This window comes from Cnephaeus nilssonii (genome assembly GCF_951640355.1).
Source record: "Cnephaeus nilssonii genome assembly, chromosome: X".
Taxonomy (NCBI): domain Eukaryota; kingdom Metazoa; phylum Chordata; class Mammalia; order Chiroptera; family Vespertilionidae; genus Cnephaeus; species Cnephaeus nilssonii.
Genome location: NC_137071.1, coordinates 63,699,622 through 63,720,416, shown reverse-complemented (window position 1 = coordinate 63,720,416; position 20,795 = coordinate 63,699,622). Strand labels below are relative to the sequence as shown.

Sequence of the window (20,795 nt, the reverse complement as noted above, 5' to 3'; positions counted from 1 at the left end):
CTCTTTGGGTAAATAAGGAAAACACAATTGTTCTCTTTGAGAACAGGCAATTCCACCTCACATGGATGTTCTCAGGATGAAAAGGATGACATATTAGAGCAAGTTCTCATTTCATCACTTACTGAGAAATGGGTGGCATTGCACAATTTCCCCAGGTAACTGCGTACACACTGCCACAGTACCCCTTTAATCACCAGAACTTATTTTATAAAACAACAATCATTTCAAGTGTATTACCATCCATTCCTACTTTAAAAAAAAACAACATTAACATTTAATATTTTAAACATTTTTCTATGTCTCTGTAATATCATGATGTCCATCAGTTATTGTACTGGTCTGAACTATAAGAGTTTTCTATGTGGCTTTAGAACTTTCATTTTTGTTGCAACTGTACCTGGCCTCAGGGTAGCCTTCCTTTCCACATTAATCAAGCAAGTTTTGAGAAATCAGAAAGCCTAAGTTGCCAGAATGTCATGCATATTGACTATGAAGAACAACTAAGAGTCTCTGAAACAGTTAAATATAAGATCATGGTCATCACCTAATGGATAGTTTCAATCACTCAGAAACCTTTTTCTAACTTTCTGGCTTTGAAATATATTCCTAGTTATTAGACTCTAAAATGTCTAACCTTATGGATTATTCTCATAATCATTTATTTTGAAGAATTATATTAGTGAATATAAAGCTGAAATTTAGCATTATTTTCTTAGATAATAACATATCTATTACTAGAAAAATACCATAAACTAGAAATAATAGTAAAACCTTACTTATTAAAGATAAGAACTTAAAAGTTCTACCATAGATTCTATAGTGCTGACCCTGTGTTACAATTATCTAGCAAAGAAAATTCATCATTGAGTCAATAAAATCTTTGGATTCATTGCTATTAAAAGTCCTGTCACTTGGGTACCCCATTTTTATAAATAAATTCTTCTGCCCCCCAAAAAATAAAAATAAATTAATACCATTTACAAAATGGTACCTTAAGTCATCGAGTTCTTACACTTTCTGAATGCATATATGCATAGACTGCCTAGGCCCCACTACATTGTTAATTTTCCTTTATATCTAATTCAACTTATACAAGTAGTACTTTGAGAACTACTTCTTACCTGATATAATAATCATTTCTGATAAGCAAAAAATGTTGTAGAATGGATAATAAGTAATTCTCAGCAGCTGTGTCCTTCAACAAATTATACAGAAGATGGTATACTTCATTCATATCAGTGAAAAGTAAGTCAAGGAAAAAAAATATTTTTCATGAAACTTAAATTCACTTATGTATCATTTTGTTTTTATTACTGTTTCTAAACCTTCAATTCTATGCTCCTGTATTGCAATCCTACCTAATAAAATGGTAATATGTAAATTACCATCACTCCGCTACGCCCACGATTGGGCCAGAGGGAGGCGTAGGGGGCGGGACTCGGGGTGGCCAGAGTAGCCGATTGGGCCAGTGGGAAGCTGAGCTCGCGTCGCCAGCGGTGGCGCGAGCTCAGCGTCTGTGCTATGGCTGTGCTGAGGCACAGAAGGGGCCTCTGGGGCAGCAAGCTCACGTCCCGCCACGGACCATCAAAAGCGGGGGAGTTGGGTGCCTGTCTGCACCGGCACCAGGCCTTTCAGAAGCCTCCGCTGAGCTGGAGGCTTCCGAAAGGCCTGGTGCACCAGCGGACAGGCACCCAGCTCCCCCGCGATCTAAAGCGAAAAGTGTGTAGGGGACCCTACACGTGCATGATTCAATCATGCACTGGGCCTCTAGTGTTTATATAAAGAAATATAATCTATGGAATCATGTTAATATTGTGACGAGATAGATTTAAAGAGTATTTCTAAGACCATTCAACCATCAAAACATTAAGTGATCAGTTATCCATTATATTTTAAATTCCAGATTATAGCTGATATCATTGGAACAGTAATGCCATTAATGGAAATGGTTTTCTCTTGAGCTTTCTGTAGTTGTGATAGAGGGAAGGCCTATATTGTTCACAAAAGCCACTACTCCTCTATTTTTACTGTGACATAAGATAGAAAGATAAATGAGCATTCTGCGGATTGATAAAAGATCACAAACCAGTTTTATTTTATAAAGATGAAATACTTAATAAAATCTGAAATTATTATTATTTGCATTCTTTTGTATTTCATTATTCAATAAAACATGGATAATAAAGAATGAAACTTGGAACATTTTTCTTAGGATATAAAAAGAATGGTTGAAGTTCAAATGCTTTTAATAAACTAGAAAACATACTTCAAAAATGGATCAGGAAAATCAATACAAAAGAAAGATAGGAGAGGAGATGTAATCCAACATCTTAAAAATAACCTGAAATGTCAACATTTTTAGTGAAGTAGAATTAAGTGTATGCTAGATCACTCCTTAGACTGCATGTAAGAGTACTGTGTTAAAGTCTCATAAGGTCCTTTAAGTGGTTACAAAATGGGTCAAAAAATAGCTTTCTGATGAAGTTTGATTATAAGAAAAATCTATATAAAGCAAGAAAGCAATATATTTACTAATTGACATAAAATCATTTAATATTATGGATACCCTATAGACTAGAGTCACTAATGATAGATTAAAAATTATGAGAAATTATCTCCTATAATATGAAATTGTTATTTGCTGCATACCTGTTTATCCAGTACTTATGGGTAAGACACTTCAAAAGGAGCATTGGAGGAAAAAGATGAAATACAACATTTCTGACCTCAATCTCAAGGGGCATAGAAGTGTACATAAATAATACAGATACAAACAAAGTATTCTGGTAGTTTCAAAAAGAGGAATACTACTTCCAGTTATTTTTGAGAGGGGAGGAGGAAGAGGAAAGAAGATATCACAGAGAAAAAGCCCAGCTCAAGGTCATTTTGGTTCTGAAGTATGTCCCAATTTCCCCAGAATCCATAAGGAAGAACATGAATGGGTGTGAAACAAATGACAACCAATGCTGTGACAACCATCTTTAAAATATAAAATCATTTCATATTAAATAATTGCCATAGCAAGATTTTACACCAGTTGTATTTGACTCAAATGCTTCTATCACACAGCCTTATTATAGTCAGATACTATTACATCTAAACATTTCTTTGTTTGGCTAAGGAAGCAAAATATTTGGACAATAGGACATTGATTTGAATTGAATTACATCTCTAAACCACTGAGTACCATTTAATAAACTGAAAAAGTATATTACCTATAGCCACATATGAACTCAGTGAATCCCCGCCCCCCCAAAAAAAAATTTTTATGCATGAGGTATATTTCCTTAGGCTCCTCCTTTTCAAGACCATGGAGCAGAATATACCACCACTGTGCAGATTTCAATATAACCTGTGTAAATCATCCGGACAGTCAGGCAGTTCCTCAACATGAGTCTCCAGGACAGCATCACAGTGAGGTTCTAATATAAATAAATGGATGTAAATTGGGCTTGCAGATAAGAATTCTAATAATGATTCACAATATCACGCACAAATCCTTTTTACACAATGCACGCAAAATGATTTTTCTGGCTTGTCAAAAGGATATTCCATTTCTGCTCGAATGTCGTTGAGACGATGTGATAACTCAGTTAGGTCGTCCTCTTTGTTTTCATCGAATACTCTCAACTGAATATCAAGCTCATCATTCTCTTTTTCTTTCAGATCCTAACATTTAAACATAAAACTTAACAGATGAATAACAGTTTGACAACAGCATATTTTGGTAATAAAGGCCAGGCACTATTATTCATTTATATACACAGAAGCAATTCAAATATTGACCCCACACACTTGGTTTCCTGAAAGAAAGTAAAATGTGCTACGTTTTTCTATTTTAAAATAAAAGAACCTCATTGCATTCATTGCATTTTCTTTTCATGCCCCGGATTTTGATTATTTACATTAAAAAATTAACAATCACTTTGACAAATGAAAAGAAAAAACTAATTGCTAACAACCCAAATTAAATGCTATCGTTTTGACTAAGCACACTAACCAAAGATGGCAAAAGAACTCATGCAGTTAGGACATTTGCATATGCCTCTGGCAAAAATGCAAATATAGATCAACTGTATTAATAAAGAACAAATACAAGGATATACTCAAGCACAACAGTCCCAAGTATGGCGTGAAAAGTGAAATAAACAGGTTTATTTTAAATGATATTTTGTGATTTGAAGTAAAAAGGTCTTTTTATCAGGACTTTTTATCAGGCTGCTTATCTAGCCTCCTCCCCCACCTTTCACATTTGCTTAGCCTAATCACAAAATACCAACTTGGGCATCAAAGATTTGTTTTTGTAATACATTATAAGCACATGCATTACACACCTCTGATAATTTTCAAAATAATAATATAAATGAAATCTTTGGAAGCATGCCACACTAGAGATTGTTGGGCTTAATATATATCACCTGGGATAGCTTTTAATATGTGTCCATTAAGTTGCAGCTTTCAAAACCCAAATGGATAATCACAACTGTGGATGCTCAAGAGTGATACCAAAAGTGGGACTAGTATTTTCAGAGCTGAGCTTGAACTCTGAAAGGAAATGTAAGCATGATGTACTTCAAATTAGGTCACTAAAACAAAATAGGATGCATTTCTTATTTCTATTTTTATTCAATAGAACAATTATAAATGGAGATGCAATGGCAAGTACTGAAGCCAAACACAAATTTATGCAATTTCTAGATGTATTTTTCTAACATCCTTAGACATAATAATCAACTGAAAATTTACCTAAATAGCATATAAAAATACTTATCAATATATATCTATATAATTTCATATAAGTATACTAGATGCCCGATGCACGAAGATTCGTGCAAGAATTGGCCTTCCATCCCCTGGCTGCCAGCACCGCCTTTGCTCCGGCTGGAGCTGCCTTTCTGCCTTCGCTCCAGCCCAGAGCCACCTTTCCGCCTTCCCACACTGCCCAGAGCCGCGGACCAGCTGGAGCGGTGTGGAATGCCTGTGTCATTGCCATGGCGATGATGCAAGCATCCTGCCCCCGCCACTCAGCGCCTGCATATGCAAATTAACCCGCCAGCTTTGTTGGGTTAATTTGCATACTCACTCCTGATTGGCTGGTGGGCATCACGAAGGTACGGTCAATTTGTATCTTTCTCTTTTATTAGTGTAGATAACAAATAAATGTATTTATACTAGTTTCCTCTTTAGTAATAACTTGCTTTAGGTCTTGTTTTCCACTTTGAAGGGGAATGAAGTCATTTACTGGAATGCAAAATTATAAACTTGGTGGGTCATACTATCAGCTGATTTCTGAACTCTGTTCAGAAAACAGCAGAAGCCAGACACACCTAATATGCTGGTTACTGCAGAAACAACTTTTAACACATTTAGAATATAAACCTTTCATTATTCTTATGTCACATTCCATTTTTTCTTAGATGTTCACTATAAAACTTGAACATATTCAAATATGTTTGAAAATTTCAAGGTAAATACTGTCATTTAATTAGCATCAGAACTTTATAAAACATGGAATCAATATGCATGATTATATATTTTTAATAAATAACCAATGTCACTCCAATAAATTTAATTAAAAATAAATAAGATAAAAATATTTTCAGTAAAAATAACTAGTGAAATAATTTAATTTAGTTTTAAATTAGGACACATTATTTATATAATATATATAGTATGTGAACATATACAGCACAATATACAAATATGAACATGTACAAATGCAATATCTTATACTGTTTATTAATAATGTCCCATTAAAATAAATATATATTCATACACACATAAACACACACACACACAGTGTCCTCAAAAAATGTATGCACATTTTAATATCTGATAACTCACTTAATTTTTACTCCTTTTAGGTTTAACTGATTTAAAATAATGGGTGAAGCCAGTCTAAGCTTTGAACAAAGAAAATTTATCAAAAAGTGACATTAGACTTTTTTTATAGGGACACATAAAAGATAAAATTTACGGAACAAAGCCAGCAATAGTCAACAAATACAGAACGAAATGATTCTTGATGTTTGCGATTCCATTGCTTCCTGTTATTTATCAGCAGTGCCTGGACCAGAATGGTCATCAGTTTGAAAACATGCATTGACAAAATACTATTCATTTCTGTAGATTCTTTTAAATTTTGAAAATGAACTGTATGTTAATAAACACTGACTTTATAATCATTCAAAGTGTGTATACATATTTTTGGGATACCCTGTATATAACTTTATTTTAGTCAAATATCCAACCTTATGAAAGATACTAGTATATCCATAAATACTTGATAAAAATAATCACTTAATAAATATTTTTACATATCACAATTGTGACAAATATCCTATAAAAGTAAATGAAAATGCATAACTAAAGTTTTATGTTTAAAAATGTAGAATGTCAGATGATGTGTTGTAGAATTATACACATGAAACCTGTATAATTTTGTTAACCAGTGTCCCTCAATAAGTTAAATTTAAAAAATTTTTAAATGTAGAATATTATAAAATTACTGAATTACACTATTACTAATTGTGTGAAATATTGTAAACATGTTTCAGTTATTTTTTAAACAGACTAGGTGTATAGATATGGACCATTTTAGGCAGATTATTTGAAACATATAATTCTCTATAATATAGTATACTTCTGCCCAGTCGGTATGGCTCAGTGGTTGAGTGTCAACCTATGAACCAGGAGGTATCAGTTCATTCCTGGTCAGGGCACAAGCCTGGGTTGTGCGCTCCGTCCCCAGTGTGGGGCACACAGGAGGCAGACGATCAATGATTCTCTCTTATCATTGCTGTTTCTATCTCTCTCTCGCTCTCCCTTCCTTTCTGAAACCAATAAAAATGTCAGTCTTTTAAAAGAGATTAAGAATGCCTGCTGTCTATAGACACAACTTCTTATTTTCATGTTCCTTCTCATATCTGATTTACCTAATATTTTCCTACGTTAAAATAAAAGGTCAATGGGGACTTCACAAGAAATCAATGTAAGTTAACTATAGAGCAAATACCATTTTAAAAATCACTTTATAGTGATTCATTTATCCCAAATTACTATAGCAAATTTATGAAAAGTGAATTTCCACGTAAATGAAATATAAACCCCCTTTAAACACTGTAATTTATCCATAGAGATGGGGGAATTCTGAAATTAAATTTTTACAGATTATATTAAAATAATTGTCCTTGAGGAGTCTGATAATTATATGAAAAAAATGTTTTACTCTATTATAACATTATGGTGGTCTCAAGGGCTACTGAAGTACTAAGAACTATTCTTCCCCATCACTTAATGATTCCAGATAGTAATAATTTTTTATCCATATACCAACTATTAATGTTAGCCATGGCCATGTCTAATTGGCTGCTATATTCTAGAATCTCTAATCTCAGGGGGTCTGCCTGAATTCAGGTTCTTATCTTCTATGTCAGAAATACCTGGGAATAATTTTTCTTTAAACCAAACATCTCTTCCCCACCCTCAATAAGATCTTGATAGTATCTCCTTAGGGGAACGTGACCAAGGTTGTGGCTGAGAACTAGAGCCATATTTGGCCATATTTCACTCCATTGTTTTAGGGACAAAAAGAAAATTGAAAATCCTTGTAGGTTCTATTCCAAAACTTTAGGAAACAGAAACATGATACTCTCCACATTTCTCCTGCTTTAGAATCACCGGTATCTGAGAAGCAGGACATATTAAAGAGGTGTGATACGTAAAGAAAAATGCAACTGGATGAATATTTTAAGAATACATATATTAAGAAGCACATGGTGCCACAAGAGGCTTTTTATATGGCTATAGGGCCAATGGGAAAGTGTAGCTTAGAAACACTGATGCAAAATCTTAGCTGTCACTGTAATAAAAAAAAGAACCTACCATGAGACCACCGAACCCAGCAGAAATTAAGACACCCAGACAAAAGTGCAAAAGGTAAATGCCAGAGCTACGGTACTTACTCTTTCTGAAAAAATGAGGACTTAAATAAATTGAGAGCCACAGTTTTCTTGACTAGCCATTCAGAAATATAAGGCAAAAATGGTTGTTCAATTATAAATAGACACAGGGGAATAAAAGATGGAAGGGCAATAACAACTAAGGCAGAAAACACAGCATATTAGTAAATGAGCAGAGGATGTTAAGGAGCCCCAAGCTAACAAGTGCCCACAAGCATTATTCCTCTCCCAGAACCAGAGGACTCAGGGAGGACAAGCATGAAAACCAGTGAGTAGGAAACTCAAAAGCAAACTAAAATCAAGACTATAACATTATCTCTAGCTACTGAAGGCCAAAGACTTTACATGAAGACAGATTTGTGACAAAACAAGAATAAATGTGTTGCACACTCTAGAACTAGTTATATAATGTGCCTATCTATGTTAACTGTGTATTGAAACCTCTCTCCGGGTCACTTAAAATGTTGCCTTAATTAACTACAACCATTTCTTTGGTCTTTAAATTCAGGGGTTAAAGAACCATTCAATGTGAAAGTGACATAGAAATTTCTAAAATAGAGCCAATCATACGCCTGGTGAAAATTGGTTTCAATAGACCCAATCGTCCATTTTATGATGATGTGTTTCAACTACTTTCAGTTAAGATTGTCACAACACAAGCAGTTGATGCATACTCCATTCTTGTTCCTCACCAGGAAACGCCCCTTATTTTGGTAATTCTAGTGTACCCTAAGTCATATATACATGCTCATTTATATTTGTTTTTTTTCTTTCCTACGTTCTTTTTTACTTTTACTTCTTGCTTCTCAGGTGTGACCTGAGTAGCTTACATGAAGAGACTAGTGATATTTTGTCTCCTTTAAAAATACTATGGTCTGGCTGAAACCAGTTTGGCTCAGGGGATAGAGCGTCGGCCTGCAGACTGAAAGGTCCCAGGTTCGATTCAGGTTAAGGGCATATACCTTGCTTGCGGGCACGTCCCCAGTAGGGGGTGTGCAGGAGGCAGCTGATTGATGTTTTTCTCTCTCATCGATGTTTCTAGCTCTCTATCCCTCTCTCTTCCTCTTTATAAAAAAAATAAAATATATTTTAAAAATAAATAAATAAAAATACTATGGCCTGGAAAAATATCGTTCTTCAATTAACATATTAAATAAAATATAAAGTCATAATTGCTGCATTTGTATTCAAAGAATAGGCCTGCTTATTAATCTGAAATCAAGCCTATAAAGTTATTTCAAAAATGTTTTGAACAGTATCATAATTAGAGCAAATGTTCACATAAAATTGTTTTTTCTTTAACAAAGTTCATATGGCCCTGTAATAAGAATACCACACTTATGTGTCCAGAATATACTAATCAAAATTCTATGCATACTTATGTTGACTAGAAATGAAATCAATGTAAGTTATCAAAGAAAAAAAGAAAAAATGTTTAAATAAAAATTGAAACTGAAAAAAAAAAAAAGTAGTCTTTTATGTTTTACATCCAAAGAAAAGAAGTTCCCTTTTGACTTCAGGAAGGGAAAAAAAAGCACTTCTGGACACAGCACCAGGTACATTCTGAATTGTCAGCTGCATATAAAGACGGATATTACTGCAATTAAAAAAGCTTACAAAAGGTTTAAGGCTTTACAAGAAAAAAAAGCAAGGCACAATTACTTACCCTGTTGCAAGTCTAAAAATGAAAAATGTTAAAGTTCATCAGCATAATAAATGTGTACACTCAACTTACTGGTAATATTGTCTTTAGTCCAGAACGGAGGAATTCATTCCTTAAATGTATTCGAAAATCAAGCTCATAAGGAAAAGTGACAAGGGCATTTATAAACTGCATGCAAGCCACCTGCAATTAGAAAGCAAACCTTATTTTAATGTTTTTAATTAAAGAAATAATGAATGCATTCAGACCATTATTTTTCCATTTACTAAAGGCATAGATACATATAAAAATAAGAAAATGCAAATATTTATAAAAGTTTAAGAATGATTATGATTTTAAAGTATAAGCAACAAAATGAATAAAATTTCTAATGTGCAGAATAATTCTAATGAAGATATGTATGGTCAAGTACTTCTATGCTTTGCTGAACAATATGAATAAATATTAAACTCTCTCTTGAGAAACTAAAAGTTCCAAAAGTGTGCATAAAAAGCACTTTAAAAAGCTCATGAAATGTATCTTGCATATCCAGGTATCCTCAGGTAAACTAACCTCAATCCTATATGGTTATAAATACTTTTCCAAAATAAATCAAAAAAAGTTATGAAAGTGCCATAATATTAAACAGGCAACAGTGATAACTTAGAGAAATAATTATACTGATTTATACTCTCTCTTCTATTATTGGAATGGATTTGCACAAAATTTGGAGTATTAAAATATATGATTAATACGAATTAATTTGTTATGTATAAAAGTGAATTAAGATCAACTAGAAGATACTGTGATACTAATACTAATGTGCATGCATGATAAAGTAAATATAAGGGCTTCTTTTCCAGTGAAGTTGATTCATTAATTATATTGACACTGGAAAATGGGTTTTGCTTTTCTTACCTTCTGATATTGAGGCTCTCTACTATAAAAGGGGAATTATTTTCTGGTAATTGCAAGCTAAAAGGGAATCAAAAAAATGCTAATTGCCAGGTATTCCATACATTATTCCTGAATAGCATTTTTAAAAAATTCTGCTTGAGTCTAAGGCAACTGGCTAATAGTTTAAGTGAAGACCACACATTTAAATCAATTATTTTTAAAGTATTCAATGGGTGGTAGAGTGAGTGCTCAAAGAGCTGACTGCAGGGGACTCCAGGAAAATACCAGATTTAGTAAAGATGCCAAGTATATATAGAAGGGAACACCCATCTACACTAATAAAAGAGAAATATGCAAACTGACCGTATCTCCATGACACCTACCAGCTAATCAGAAGTATGCAAATTAACCCAACAAAGATGGCGGGTTAATTTGCATATGCAGGTGCAGAGTGGCGGGGCGGGAGGGTGGGATACCTGATATGAGGGGGAGGGCAGGGAGCGGAGGGGGCTACAGGAGCGGCGCTCCAGCCAGAGCAGAGAAGACTCTGCCAGAGCGAAGATGGAAGGTGGCGGCCAGAGCAAAGGCCTGGGTCCTGGGTGCCGGAGGAAAAACAGTGCTGGCAGCCAGGGGAAGGAAGGCCAATCAGCAGTTAGTATGGGCTTTACTCTATCTGTATAGTGTACCCAAGACCCTGGGGATTCTTTTGAGTGGCAGGCTGATGTCTGTCTTCTCCCCTCTTTGATTCCCCACCTATAAATCTAGCTGTCCCTGAATATATCAACTGCTGGATGTCCCACAGGGACACCAGACTGACCAGGTAATTCCTCTAATCCTCCAGCCATCTTTCCTTCTCAGAGGGAGAACCAATCTCCTGAGGCTGCCAAGATGAAATAAGCATAGAGACTAGGGGTTGGCAAACTACAGACTACAGGCCAGCCACAGCCCACAGTTCTAATGTGGCGAGCAGCCTGCTTATAGCAATGAAGTTTTATTGTATCACAAAAATCATATAAAAAATAGCAAAAATACATATTTCAAATGTATTTTGATTTTACTTGTCCAGACTTATTATTATGATAGTTATTTTTCCAAGTAGAAAGAAAAGATTAAAGGTATATTGTGCCCTGGCCAGTGTGGCTCAGTTGGTTGGTGTGTTGTTATCTGATACACCAAAAGGTGGTGGGCTAGATTCCTGGTTGGGGCACATACTCAGGTTGTGGGTTCAATCCCTACTCCGGGCACACTCGGCAGGTTTCTCTCTCTATATATATATATCCCTCCTTCCCTCCCTCTAAGATCAATTTTTTAAAAAGGTATACTGTTTTTATTTGTATATTTATATCTTATGCATTTAAGATGTTTCTTTTGGAGATTAGCCCATTTACCACATATTCAGGTTCAAAAATCAAAAGTTGGATGCTTTAAAGGTGATGACTGGGGTTGTTTCTAACATTGCTAGATATCTAAATAAAAATTGAACAATATAGTCTAATTCCTACAAGTGCTTAAATGTCAAATGAAAACACTTACACAATTGACTAAATATCTGCCATATAAGTAGCATTACTTTTTAAAAGACCTATTAGATAAATTAAGCTATGCCTTAACAGATTATATAACCCTCCTATCCTACCTAATAAAATAACAATATGCAAATTGACCGCACCTTTGCTACGCCCAAGCCAGGCCCACAAGCCAAAGCCACGCCCACCAGCCAATCAGGGCGAGTATGCAAATTACCCAACAAAGATGGTGGTTAATTTGCATACGCTGAGGGAGGGAGGAGTGAAGACTGAAGACAACTTAGAAGGAAGAGGGAGGAAAAGCGGAAAGCAAGGTGGCTGCCAGAGGGAAAGCCCAGGCTGGGCGGGGCAGAGCGGGGTGGAGCGGGGTGGGTGGCAGCGGCGCGGGTGCAGGCGCGGTGGCCGCAATGGCGGCGGCAGCGGCAGCGCACGCGGCCGCAGCGGCCGCTTGCAGGATTCTTCCTGCAAATGGGCAACTAGTTTACAATAAGAAAACGTTGACATCTTCATAGTTATGAGACTGCATGTTCTACATGACCACGGCTACATTGTTTATTTGTGTGATATAAGTCTACATATTCTACATGACCATCACTACATTATTGTATTTGCTTGAATGATCCTTGTTATGTTACAAATATGACATTACTGAACAAGCCAAAGTACATGTCCAATCCAAAATTAATAGAGAGAAAAGTTGCCATCTGCTAGGATTGTTTTTGCCAGAAGAAATTTGAGCTTAATGGCTTGTATTACTACCCTACAAGTAAAGAGAGCATTTCCATAAGAAACAACTTAATGATTCTTGGAATTGTACCTTTATACAAAAAAAGTATTTAGATCAGGAGATGATAAACATAGTAAAAGTTAATGATATTAATGAATGTATCAATTACAAAATAACTTCAAATTTAATAAGATAAATGTTGCAATGTTATTAAATACTTTAATAGCATTAAGAATATATATTATTATAAATATATAACTAAATAAAAAAGAAGTTGCATTTATTGACTATAGTATAAATAAGTAGAAGATACTGAATTCAGTAATTAAACAGGTTAACAGCAATGGCTTACAAAATGTACTGTTTACTGTTTATCAAATTCTAATAGATATCTAAATAGTTACAAATAACATATGATAAATAGTCATACTGTCGTGTCACTTTACAATACAATCTGCTAAAGCAATGCTCTTTTAGAGAAATATTTCTATTGTAAAAATGTGGAGAATAATAGTCATCTTAATGTTCTCTATTCCTTTAAACTACTACACAATTATTGCCCTTTTCATAGGATGAGAACAAAATTTTAAAAATTGTCACACTTTATAACTACAAAATTAAATTTAAAAATTGTAACCAGATAGCACAGCAGCTGTGGCTCAGTGGTTGAGCATTGAACTATAAACCAGGTCACAGTTTGATTCTTGGTCAGGGCACATGCCCGGGTTGTGGGGTCCATTCCCAGTGGGGGGTATGCAGGAGGCAGCCTAACAATGATTCTCTCTCATCATTTTTTTTTGTTCTCTCTCCTCATTGATATTTCTAACTTTCTCTCCCTCCCCCTTCCATGTAAAATCAATAAAAACATATCTTTAAAAAATGCAATTAGATAAACTTTAAAATATTATTAGAAAACATTATTAATTATAAACATGAAATACTCATTGTGTGGATTCTGAATTTAAAGATAAATACAAAATCCCAAACTATTATAATTATCATAATTTTATATCATTATTATTAGTTGCCAGACAATATTAGGTGCTTTACATAACTCACCATCTAATTTCATCCTTATAAAAATCATACAAGATAAGTGTTGCTATTACCCTTATTTCACAAATGATGAAGGTGAGGCTCAAAACAGATAAATAACTTACACAAGGTCATACAGCAAGAAGGAAATTCATGATTCTAAACCATATCACTTCACTACAAATACAGAATAACTTACAACACATACCAGATGCCTCATAAACTCCATTCATAGATTCATACAACAAAAGATTTTAAGGATAGGTAAGAGAATAAAATTTAACTAGTGCATCGTGTTTAATACACTGAGAATATCTAGCTTTGGAATTATAGGTTAAGTAGAAAAACATACAATTATTTTAACAAGCTATTATCTAGTATATAAAATGGTTATCTTATATGTCAAATATAACTCAATAAAAAATTAAATAGTTACCATAATATATAATGGAATGCAAAATTTTAAGGTAGAAAATGATTCCTGAAATACGTTACAATCCACTATATATATATATACATCTTAAACAGTGAAGTATGGGCAGCATGCCATCATCCCAAATAATGATCTTGCACTCTCCTTTACTTACTGCCACCTCACTCCTTACTTAGTGCACATGTGCATGCAAGCACACACACACACACACACACACACACACACACACACACACACGAGTTTTCTCCATTATTAAGATATATGCTAGGCTAGGACCACAATTCTGATTTTAAACCAGTAAGAACAAAGAGCTTGTGTATTTCCATTTTTATTCAGTAACTAGAGGCCCGGTGCACGCAATTTGTGCACTGTGGGTGGAGGGGAGTCCCTCAGCCCGGTCTGCACCCTCTTGCAGTCTGGGACCCCTCGAGGATATCCACCTCCCAGCAGTCAGACATCCTTAATACTACTGCAGACATCCCTCTCACAGTCTGGGACCCCTCGCTCCTTACCGCCTGCCTGCTCACTGCTTCTTACCACTTGGCTCACTGCTCCTTAGCGCTGCCGCAGAGGCGGGAGAGGTTCCCACCACCACCACTGCATTCGCCAGCCATTAGCCCAGCCTCTGGCTGAGCTGCACCCCCTTGTGGGAGTGCACTGACAACCAGGGGGCAGCTCCTGAGTTGAGAATCTTCCCCCTGGTGGTCAGTGTGCATCACAGCGATCGGTCGTTCTGGTCGTTCCCCCATAATGGTCGCTTAGGCTTTTATTATATAGACCTCCTTACATCATAAGGAAATTTCTAAATGATTTCTATATTAGCTATTGAATGGATGCATAAACATATATAGATAAAAAGCACCAACTTTGTGCATGAGATAAAACGTCCAATAATTTGTGCCATGAAGAATTATATATTAAACTGAATTCCTATCAGTTTTTCTACCAATTATGATCCTTCCATTCTTCTAATAGTATATTATCTTTCTATAATAATCACCTGCATTCTTTAACCACAGGATGCTATTATTTTCATCTAGGGTATGGGGTGTAGTATAGAGAATAGAATACCATAAAATAGACTAAACTTTCTAAAGACAAGACTCTCCATTTGTTTATGGTTTTCTGCATAACCCCTAATTGGTCCCAATAAATTTGTTACAATATAATGGGTGAATAGTATTTAAATATTTCAAATGTTATTGGCATGAGACATATTACAAAAAGAAATTTAATTCAGTTTCTTACCTAAGCCATAGAGGGGAAATATTTCAACATGAAGAATCTTCACAAAATTACTGGGAAAATGCTAGAACTTATTATTTATTTTAACTTTTCAGCTCTGAAAACTATACAAACATCTACCAGTTTGATCACAATTCATAGAGCTATGGAGTACAATAATTGCCAAATCCAGGGCATTCTCAAACAGAGTATCCATATTGCCATTAGCTGTGACAAATTATGCTTTTAAAATTTTATTGACACTGTCGCACATTTGACCTTATTAAGTACTCTGTAGACATTAACAAGGTCTTTCTTTATCCTAGCCCGGCAGGAGTTAGGAAAAAAAGATGGTTTAAGTCAAAATAAGTACCAACCAAGAAAGATACAAATGTACAGAGCAAGTTAATTAAGTCAAGAAATGGAGAAGGATTACAGGCAGGACAAAACCATGCAGAAAGGTATGGAGGTAGAGGTATAAAACAGCAAGAAATATTCAGGAAATTGAGTACAGTATGACTAGACCAAGGGTGTGGAACCTTTTTTCTTTTTTCTGCCAAGGGCCATTTGGATATTTACAACATCATTTGCCAGCCATATAAAATTATCAACTTAAAAGTGAACCTGCTATATTTGGTCAACCATTTAATTAACTCACCCCTAATGCCTTGGCAGGGCCAGACCAAATGATTTTGTGGGCCTTATACAGCCTGTGGGCCAGATGTTCCCCACACCTGGACTAAACCAAAAATGAGTAGTGGAATATGAGGCTAGAAAGAAAGCAACAGTCAGACAATGAAGTAGTTTGTTTGGTCAAGGACTAGACTTTAATCCTAGTCTTATGGAGTGATATCATGAGAACTGCACTTCAGAAGTATAACCTTGTGGAAGATGATTTAAAAGGGGCAAGAATGAGGGCTAAATGATATTTAAGAGTCTGGGTAAATGATAAAATAGTGCATAAAATAGTGCCCTGAAGAAAAGAAATGGCAGCAGGGGTAGAGGAAAGAGGTCAACCATACCAAGGAAGGGAAGTACAACACCAAGGAAGTAGGACTGGTAGGATTTGGTGATTGAGGAAATGGTGGACAAAATAGGAGTAGATTTGAAGATGATTATTACATTTCTGGTTTATGCTACTTGGTGGATTATGCTAAGGTTAACCAGGGTTGGGAACACAAGAGAAATGCATGTTAAGGTTAGAGAGGAGATTGGAGGAGGAAGGATGACGAAAAGGAAGGTATGTACAGTTAAGTAGAATATTGAATTTAAAAAGCCATCAAGAGGCAGCTGCACATAAGGTTCTGTGACAGGAGAAATTTGGAATAAAGAGATCCATCACATAGAAGTGTCAGTTAAAGTCATAAGAATGGATGTAGCTGCCTAAGGACAATGTACAGAATGAGCAAAGCAAAGGAACCAAGGACTTAGGACCAAGCTCTAGGAATCAGTATGTTTAAAGACCAAGCATAGAGAGCGAAGATTTTTTTAAAAATAGATTTTATTGATTTTTTACAGAGAGGAAGGGAAAGAGATAGAGAGTTAGAAACATTGATGAGAGAGAAACATCGATCAGCTGCCTCTTGCACACCCCCTACTGGGGATGTGCCCGCAACCAAGGTACATGGCCTTGACCGGAATCAAACCTGGGACCTTTCAGTCCGCAGGCTGACGCTCTATCCACTGAGCCAAACCGGTTTCAGCGAGAGCGAAGATTTTAAATGCAACATAAGGTAAAAGAAAACCTAGGAGAGCTTAGTTATCACAGAAGTCGAGGGAGAAGAGAGCTATGAAAAAGGAGTGATGAAATACAGGTAGTGTCAAATGGTACTGGAGAAGCCAATAGGTAACTTGAAAAATGACTGCATTGTACAAACATCTGACACAATCCCCCCATTGTACTAATTCTACTCTTACATAATATACAACTGTCAATAAGTAGAACAAGTTTCTTAAGTAATATCAGGCATTCATTCAATACAATATTTAATATACGTATTATTTTTCCCAAATGTTCTCCTTATTCATATGCTGCTGTGTCATGTTTTATTATAAATGTACCTCCACTGACACATGATAAATGATTTATGCAAATCTACTTCCTCTTATGTGATGGTATGAGTACACTAATAGCTAATTTACAAGTATGCTGAGTGAAATCTCAACACGTGAGAACTACTGTGGAAAGAATCAAGCTACAGAGGACCAATACATGTATCTGATGGTTTTTCCATTTAATAATCATGTGTTTTTTGCATAAAACTCTTTTAAAAACAAATTATATAACTGCCATATTTTTAATCCTCACCTGAGGATATGTTTATTGATTTTGGAGGGAGAGGGAGAGAGAGAGGGAGAAGGAAAGGGAGGGGGAGGGGGAGGGGTAGGGGGAAGGGGAGGGGAGAGAGGGAGGGGGAGGGGGAGACATTGATATGAGAGAGCAACACTGTTCTGTTGCCTCCAATACATGCCCTTACCAGAAATCAAACCTGTAGCCTGGGTATATGCCTTGACTTGGAATTGAACCCACAACTTTTTTGGTGTATGGGACGATGCTCCAACCAACTAAGCCACCTAGTCAGGGCTGGTACATTCTTAAACAAAATATCCTAAATATAACTTATTATTTCCCTGCTAACTCAGGGGCATGATTGAATATGTGAGTTAGTGAGCTATGCTATAACACAGAAATACCTTCAGAAGTTATTGAGGTGTTTAGAGTCATTTGCTCTGACACTAAATAAAGCCAAATGTTATAATATTTGCACTCTAGTTCCAATCTTTAACAGTTTCTATCTCCTCCTCCCTTACTTTTAGTCTGTCAGTTGTTACTTCTTGATCATTTTAGTGCACCTGTCTGAAATAAACCCTCTTCCGACTTCCCAAGTTGTGCTAGTCTCCTGTGGATATAAAGCAGAGCATTAGGCTCATTGAAGCACCCTAGAGAGAAAGAGTTAACAGGCTCTGATTAAAGGCCAAAAGGTCTTTGTCATCACAAGGCTTGATGGATTTGATGACATTTTGTAGGCTGCTCGGATTATTTGGTTTAACTTTTTTTTTGGCTCTCAAAAATTGATCAATCTCTCCAACAAGTAAAGTCAGGATAAGTGAACCTATTACACAACAGTGAAGTGTATATTTACTGCTGTGTGTTTGTGTACATATCTAATGACCACATGTACAAATATTTTATTACTAGAGGCCTGGTACATGAAAATTCATGCACTGGAGTGGGGGTCCCTCACCCGGCCTGCCCACTCTCACAGTCCAGGATCCCTCAGCGGCAAGAGGCAACCCAGCAATCAGGGAAAAGTGACGCCCCATCACACCTCTGCTGCTGCCACTCTCGGCAGCACAAGCCTTGGGCAGCCGTGGGTGGCTGGGCAGCCGCCATCCAAGGCTTGCCTGCTCCTTGGGCCGGCCCTGGGTGGCTGGGCAGCTGCCATCTGAGGCTTGCCTGTGCCTCGGGCCGGCCCTGGGTGGCTGCGGGGCTGAGGGAACTGGGGGACTCCGACTCCAGAGGCAGGCATGCAGGGCTGGCCCAGCCTTGTCACACACCTGCTGCCCTGGCAGGACTGAGGGGACTGGGCGCCGCCATCTTTGAGAGCGTGGCAGTCAATTAGCATATTCCCTCCTTATTGGCTGTGGGCGCCACCATTTTTGAGGGTGGGGCAGTCAATAAGCATATTCCCTCCTTATTGGCTGTGGGTCCCCCCATCTTTGAGGGAGGTCCATTCAATTAGCATATTCCCTCCTTATTGGCTGTGGGTGCTGCCATCTTTGAGGGCGGGGCAGTCGATTAACATATTCCCTCTGTAGTGGCTGTGGGTGGGACAGTCAATTAGCATATTCCCTTCTTATTGGCTGTGGGTGCCAGCATCTTTGCAACAGCGTGAGGGTCAATTAGCATATTCCCATTTTATTAGATAGGATTATTTTTGGCATGTTAGAAAACATTTTTAAAACATATTAAATCATGCTAAACGCATTTCTGCTCACAGCTCCTGAGTGACGTTAAGACATGGCACCTTTCAGAGTAATAGCAGTCTTTAAAGACTGCCTTTTTTATAATACATCATTGGATGCTAACTATACTGCTTTCTCTTTCCACAAATAACTATTATAAATGTTTAGTGTACCCTAGCTCTTTCTGCTGGGCTGTGCAGAAATCAGTTTCAACTGTTTGTTGATGTTACTTCACTCTGTCTTCTTTTGTGAAGTGACTGGCAGACTACTCTGGCCTCAATTTTGCCTATTGGAATTCCTTCTCCTGTCTCCCATCCTACCATAATACTGGTTCCTATTTATCTTTCAAGACCTAATTAAAGCATCACCTCCTCACTGAAGCCTTCCTAGATTTATGCAGGATATACCTAAATGTGCCTTTGTGCTCTCATTAAATCTTTGCAGGAGAAAAGGGATATGGGTGTGGAAGGGTTGGTATTTCAAGTAAAGTGTTCTGCATTATAAAATATTTGAGGGCATTTAAAAGTCTACAGCATATTTGGGGAATACCAGATTTAGTATGACTAAAACTATAGTACATTGGGAAGAGTAACAGGCTCAAAGCTGGGGCCACACTGATAGATGTCATACATCATGAGTAGGCTCTTCACCTTTATCAAGGTAGCAAATGGTCATTAGCATAACTTTCTAGGAATGCTGCTATGTTAGAACTGGATTTATATATATATATATTTTTTTATTATTATTATTATTGATTTTTTACAGAGAGGAAGGGAGAGGGATAGTTAGAAACATCGATGAGAGAGAAACATCGATCAGCTGCCTCCTGCACAACCCCTACTGGGGATGTGTCCGCAACCAAAGTACAATGCCCTTGATCAGAATCGAACCTGGGACCCTTCAGTCCGCAGGCTGACGCTCTATCCACTGAGCCAAACCGGTTAGGGCTGGATTTATATTTTTAAGGATAACTGACAACAGTACAGAACATCTGTATGGTGAGAAGAATGTATCAGTATAGGGTACTAATTTTAAAAATTGTTGAAATAATATTGGTGGGAGAAGATAACAGCAATGGGGGTAGAGAGACAGGGATGGATTCATAATCTGTTCTCTAAGACTTGATAATGGATTAGATGGAAGGACAAAGAATAATGAAGTCTGGAGGAAAGTTGGAGATTAGGTAGATAAATATAACTCTATAATCTAAAATGAGAAAGACAAAAAAAAGAGTAGACTTCTTTTGGGGGGAGTCAGGTTAAGGGGAAGAGAGAGTGAGCTCAGGAGATACTGTGTTATGTAAGAGCATGTGCTCTAATCCAATAAAAAAATGGGCAAAGGACCTAAATAGCCACTTTTAGAAAGAAGACATACAGATGGCTGA

The 20,795-nt window shown here is 36.5% G+C and overlaps 1 protein-coding gene across 3 annotated transcripts in view; it reads right to left on the bottom strand.

The window, feature by feature from the left end:
- Positions 1-20,795, bottom strand: part of DIAPH2 (diaphanous related formin 2) — a 981,952-nt gene that overhangs the window by 721,090 nt on the left and 240,067 nt on the right. For all 3 annotated transcript variants that reach the window (XM_079765114.1, XM_079765112.1, XM_079765113.1), the window contains 3 exons: positions 9,697-9,807; positions 3,551-3,669; positions 1,122-1,238 (listed from right to left, as the gene is read on the bottom strand). In XM_079765114.1, the coding sequence (XP_079621240.1) occupies positions 1,122-1,238; positions 3,551-3,669; positions 9,697-9,807 (347 nt within the window). The remainder of the gene's footprint in view (positions 1-1,121; positions 1,239-3,550; positions 3,670-9,696; positions 9,808-20,795) is intronic.